Here is a 6,574-nt window from a genome sequence, read left to right on the forward strand (position 1 = left end):
CACTTTGTCATCGTAAAAGGTATGGTTTTTACGTTTTTAGCGACGAATTTCAGTTTCGTCAGAAAAGAACCCGGGCTTTGTTAAGATTTTTAGAGACGAAATTCATATTTTGTCGCTAAAGCATACTTTTAGTGACGAATAGTGATGTTGTTGCTAAAAACATATAAGTGCAAAACTATTATTATTTTTAGTGATGATTATTTTTCGTCACTAATTCTTCCTTATAGCAACGAAAGGATTTTTGTCACTAATACTATCCACAACAATACCTACAGTGAAGAAATATTTCGTCACTAAAAATTTCAACTTTTAGCGACGAAATATTTCGTTGCTATACATTAATTAAGCTCGCGCCAAAGTTTCCCTTCGCTGGTGCCCATTTTTCAGATCACAATAGTGATGAATTTTTTTTTCATCTCTAAATGTTATAATTTTTTTCATTATTAGTGACGAAAATTCATATTTCGTCACTAAAGTTGTATTTTTAGTGGCGAAAAATATTTCCTCACTAATTTTCGTCGCTAAAAGCACATTTTGTTGTAGTGCGCACCAGTAGCTTCTTCAGAGAGAATGATGAACTAGGTTGCTATCTGCATGTGCGACGACCTTTAAAATAAGCCTTATATATGTCTGGGGTTGTGAGAGAAGAAACCCTATACAAATATTTCAGTATAGGCCAAAAATCAAATCTGAAATTTCTTATTTCATAAGTCTCGATAGAAACAGCTTGTGTCGAAAAACCCAAAACTGGAAAGTGGTAGATAATTAAGTCACGGTTCCAACCCATCCGGTGTTGAGTCAATTGGATTTTTGAGGAGAAAGATACTGCCAAAATACTGATCAGTGCTCAAATCTGATTTTTCCTTTTCAGATTTTGCCTCTTTGATTTCTTTCCTTATTTGAAGCTTCCAAACATGGTAAACATCCCAAGCACTCTAGTAGCACCTCCTTAGACATTTAAGCATGGTCCTTTAACTCCTCTTTAGTTCTAGTTTGGCTTCCATTCTCTCACAAACTCTTGTAAACTCATTTTTTCCACATGATTTCCTAAAAGTAGAAAATTACACCCAATGAATGACATTTTATTCAAGAAATTATTTAAAGATAAATAATAGGGACTTATGCAAATCATTGCTTAATTATACAAATTAAGCTTAATAATAAAGAGATAACGCCCATATAAATATATAACAAGTATACATTTTAAGGCGTTATCAGATAGTTAGATATTTTTATAAAAAATTATGTATTTCAAATTAAAATATAATATCTTCTAATGTTTCGGTCTTATTTTACTTACCTATTTCAGAAACTTACCAAATGTGATAAGAATGACTTTTAATGTATTATAATGTCATGGGTTAATAGCTATAATTTTAATACATTGATTTCATATACAGCTATATGCTTATTAGCTTATTAGATGACCGTTGATATATAATATCATCATAATTATTTGATTTTAATACATAAACATTACCGGAAACACTTTCTCTCCTTCGATAGGAGCTCTTTCTCTCGTGTGACTACGAGATATCTCCCTCCCTCAGGTGACCTGGGGGTATGATTTTATTTCTTGTGCTGTTTTACTTACATCAAGTTCATAGTTACCATGGCGGAGGAAGTCATCAATAGTTTGGAAAATATGAAGCTGACTATAGAAGAAGAAGAGATTATTGCTATTTCAGAGGAGGGTCGTCAGGAAGAAATTGAAAGTTGTGTGCTAAGTCTAATTGGGAAAATTCTTACGTGTAAGCCTTTTAACAAGAAAGCAGCTCAGAATACGTTGAGAAGAGCTTGGGGGCGGAATGAGGAGCTGCAAATTATCGAGGTGGGGGCAAACCTATTCCAATTTAAATTCAAATCAGAGTTTGAGATGGAGCGGGTATGGAAAGGCGGGTCGTGGACATTTGATAATCAAGTTTTAATGTTGCGTAAATGGCAATCAGGGATGACAGCAAAGAATGTTCAGTTTGAAGCAGTCCCTCTATGGGTGCAAATTTGGGATGCTCCATTTGATATGGCATGTCCCAGAGTTGCGAGAGAGGTGGGGAATTGATTGGGTGTAGTGGAAGAAGTCGAATGGAGACAAAGGCAAGACCAGCAAAACCTGTTCATGAGAGTTAAGGTGGCCATTCCAATATCCAAACCGTTAAGGCGGGGAGGTTATCTAGCAAGATCGGATGGGGAAAAAGTCTGGACCACGTTTAAGTATGAGCGCTTGCCAATGTTCTGTCACCATTGCGGGCTGCTGGGGCATGATATTAAGCACTGTGCGAAGTACTTTGCATTAACAAAGAATGGTAAGGAAGCTCCTCTGCAATATGGCGAGTGGTTGAAAGCAAGTGGGGGGCGGATGTGGCCAAACCCAGGGAGGCAGTCCAGAAACGATACGGCAGAGGATGAAGGAAGAGTGAAACCCAACAGTCTGGGTAAGGCGGCGGCTGACAATCACGATGGGGTAAACCCTAGCGAGCAAGAAGGTAACGGAAAAGGGAATAATGGTAAAGCAGGGAATAATAAAGAGGCTGGAGTTAATGGGGGCGAGATTTCAGCGCAAGTTGAAACGAATATGGATTGGCTATCAATGGGCAATATGAGTATTAATTATTTGGGGAGGAATTCGAAATCAAATAGGAATAATGAGGAGTTATTGCTGCATGATCCAAGGAGCGTGGTGCATGAAGTAAGGAACGTAACCCATGAAGAAACAAACGTGATGCATGAAGAAAGGATAGTAAGGAATGAAGAAAAGAATGTGGGGCCAGGGGAAAGTCAGCATGTGGAAGAGAAGGCAAGTAATGGGCCAAAAGGGACTAAATTAAAGCCCACATGGACCGGGATAGCCCGTGTGAGTGAAGGAAGTAAAAAATCAGGACTTACTGAGCCCAACACGATATTGGGCAAACGGGGAGTGCAACTTATAGAAGTGGACAGTGAAGCAGAGTTGGGGGGTCAGATGAGTAAACGTGAGAAGATACACGAGGATGATCTTATCAGCAAAGTGGCAGGGGTGCAGGATCACCCTTGCCGAGCACAATGAGGATGTTAAGTTGGAACTGCCAAGGGCTTGGGAACCCTTGGACAGTTCGAAGCCTTCGCAAGATTGTGAGGGATCAAGCTCCCATGGTGTGTTTTTTAATGGAGACTCACTTGGATAAAGAGGGTTATGAGATTCACTGTAAAGATATACCATTTAAGAATAAATTGATAGTCAAGAAACCGAACACAGGAGGGGGATTGGCACTACTTTGGAAGGCAGAGGTGCAATTAGATGTGATCAACTATACAGAGCACCATATTCTAGCTAAGGTTGTGGAGGAAGATGGGTATGTCTGGTACTTAACGGGCTTCTATGGTTGGGCTGAGGCAAGTCAAAAACGCATATCTAGTTTTGTTGATGGGCCTTGGTGTTGTATAAGGGACTTCAATGCCATTTTATTTTCCTCTGAAAAGCACAGTATGCACCCACCACTGTACAAGCAAATGGAAGAGTTTGGTTCTGCCTTGGACTCTTGTAACTTGGCTGATCTGAGCTTTCATGGTTATCCATTAACATGGAACAATAAACGCCCAGGGACTGCTAATACGAGGGAGCGACTAGATTGGGCTGTTGCTAACACGGCATGGAGAGAAAAATTCCCAGCAAGTACAGTTTGTCATTTGTTTTCTCATGCTTCAGATCATCGCCCTATTTTGCTACAAACTAGAACTGACAGGGGAGTGCGAGCAAAAGGCATACGTGGGTTTAAGTTTGAGGAGGCGTGGCTTTTGGATGAAGAATGTTAAGGGAAGGTGAATGAGGGGTGGAATGAGAGGGGAGGGGCAGCAGGTTCGGCCTTGGCTAGAGTCAAAGAAAAAATAGTAAAATGTGGGGAAGAATTGTTTACGTGGGGCTCAGCAAAAACTGATCTGGATACTGAAGAAATTAAAAGGCTTCAAAGGAGGGTAGAGAGCCTAAGTGTCTGTGAACCGACTGAAGAAACAAGGGCAGAATTTTTAGAGGCTAGCAAGAACCTCGATGCTTCGCTACGTAAGCAGGAAATTTATTGGCATCAACGTTCTCGGATCTCTTGGCTCAAACACGAGGATAAAATACCAAAATTTTCCATTCCAAGACCTCACAATGAAGACGGAGAAACTTTATCCAAGGAATTAGAGACCAGCAAAATAATTGGGTAGAGGAGGTTGAAGAAATAGCGGGGGTGGCAACTAATTATTTTGAGTGTATTTATAGCTCAGGTGGCAGCAACCAAATGGAGGAGTGCCTTGACACAGTGCACTGTAAAGTGACCACAGATATGATAGAATTTTTGTCCAGTGATTATAGTGCGGAAGAGATCAAAGCAGCGGTGTTTCAGATGGGACCAACAAAGGCTCTTGGCCCAGACGGTATGAATGCTTTATTTTATCAAAAATTTTGGCATATTGTTGGTGATGACGTGATAGCTGCTGTGTTGAATTTTTTGAATTCTGGTATAATGTTGCCTGAGATAAATTATACTCATATTGTTCTTATACCGAAAATTAAGTCACCAGAGAGAATCTCGGATTTTAGGCCTATAAGCCTCTGTAATGTAATTTATAAAATCATTTCAAAGGTCTTGGCCAACAGATTAAAATCGATTCTCCCTAGCTTGATTTCCCCATGCCAAAGTGCTTTTGTTCCTGGGCGGTTGATCACTGATAATGTCCTAGTTGCATATGAAACCTTACATGCTATGAATAGTAGGAGATCGGGTAAAAGGGGCTATATGGCATTAAAATTGGATGTTAGTAAAGCATATGATAGGGTTGAATGGAGCTTCCTGAAGGGTATTATGTCTAAGTTGGGTTTTGCCTGAGTGTTGGATTGATAGGGTGATGAGCTGTGTGACATCCACCTTTTTTTCTGTTCGTATTAATGGAAAGGCCTATGGTAATATTTGTCCATCTCGTGGGCTCCGTCAAGGAGACCCTTTATCACCTTATCTATTTTTGTTGTGTGCAGAAGGGTTCTCTTCTATACTAGCCAGAGCACAGGAGGAAGGGAGGCTCCATGGGGTTGCGGTTTGTATACTTATGGCACCCATGACATGGAAGAGAGGAGAAGGAGGAATAGTGACATGCATGTTTGTGAGGATACGCGTGATAGCCGAAAGAAAGATGAGCTCCGGGGTAACTACGATACGTTTACCTTGAAATACCATAGTAAAACCCATCCACCATAGTAGATCCACTCACACCACCAACACCTTCAACACTACAACAAATTCTCCCATAAAACACACAAACTCTAAATAAATAAATAAAGAAATAAATAAAAACCATAAACGTAGATTACAACCCAAATTGGAGTGCTAAGAAAGAAAGAAAAATCTAAGAAAAGAAAGAGAAAAAGTTGAGAGCAAAGAAATTTGGGTGAAGGAGAAAGAAAGAAAGAAATGAGAAAAGAAGAAAGAAAAAAAAAACATAAAAGAGAAGAGAGAAGCGTACAAATTGAAAAAAGAAAGAAAGAAAAGAAAAGAAAGAAAAAAGAAGAGAAAAAAGAAAAATACAAGAAGAAAGAGAGTGTTGGCACCTGATTTTTGATGTGGACTTGACATTGAGTTGGGTCCCACATGTTTGCCAAAATTTACAAGAATGCCACATAACTCATAATTCATGATTCAAAAACAATAAAAACTTGTTTTCGATTTTCATCACCCAAACTCAATTTTTTGAGTTTCTAGTGATGAAAATTGAGTTATGGGAACAAAACCAAACAAGCTTAATTGTAGTGGGACCCATGAATTTTGAGAATTAAGTTATGGAAATTGAGTATTGAGTGATGATTTTGCCTAAACCAAAAACCCCATAAGAGGATGTCGGAATTGAGGTGGTTTGAGTTATATAACTTAAAACTCATCACTCAAAACCCAAAATCCTTGAGACCCACTAAGTGAAAAAGAATTTGATTGAGTTTTCAGTTTTTTTTCCATAACTCATATCTCAAATTTTTGAGTTATGAGAATGAAAACTAAGAACTGCGTGTTTTCAATTTTTAAGAAATGAGTTTGATGGCAATTTCGTTAATAAGTGCAACCATGTGGGGCCGTCAGTGACTTGTCACATCCTTGCTCAGTACCGTTGGAAGCTTTTCTGTTCTTTGGCTTTAGCTTTAGCTTCATAATGAAGGTTAGTAAATACATACACCCACCATGCAGGCTATGGGCCCCCACAAAAAAGTGATAAAGTTAAGTTATAAGAATGAGAAACATGATTTTGAGTTATGAACCAAACAAGAAGTTTTCAATTTTGGGTTTTTGATGAGATAGATTTTTGAGATATGAGTGATGAGTTTTGAGTTACGAATTTTGAGTTTTAAGATAGCCTCAAACAAAAAATGCTCTAGTTTACGCTGTTTCCTTCTTCTTTTTCATCGAACTCGAGTTTATAGGGCTCAAGTTCTACACTGCATACAGCTCGGTCTTGTCAAAATTGAGTTCCTCATTGCCTTTTAAATTAAACAAATTCCTGGTTAGCGAGTGCCACCGTGGCATTTTTTATGGAACTCGAGTTATATGTGAAACTTGAGTTTCACAAACTTGAGTTT

The 6,574-nt window shown here is 38.8% G+C and overlaps 1 protein-coding gene across 1 annotated transcript; it reads left to right on the forward strand.

Moving 5' to 3' along the window:
* Nucleotides 1–3,039: 3,039 nt before the first annotated feature.
* On the forward strand, nucleotides 3,040–3,789 carry LOC115967124. Its single transcript, XM_031086203.1, has one exon. The coding sequence runs from the start codon at nucleotides 3,040–3,042 to the stop codon at nucleotides 3,787–3,789; it is 750 nt and encodes a 249-aa protein (XP_030942063.1).
* Nucleotides 3,790–6,574: the final 2,785 nt, after the last annotated feature.

This window comes from Quercus lobata, chromosome 11 (assembly GCF_001633185.2).
Source record: "Quercus lobata isolate SW786 chromosome 11, ValleyOak3.0 Primary Assembly, whole genome shotgun sequence".
Classification (NCBI taxonomy): Eukaryota; Viridiplantae; Streptophyta; class Magnoliopsida; order Fagales; family Fagaceae; genus Quercus; species Quercus lobata.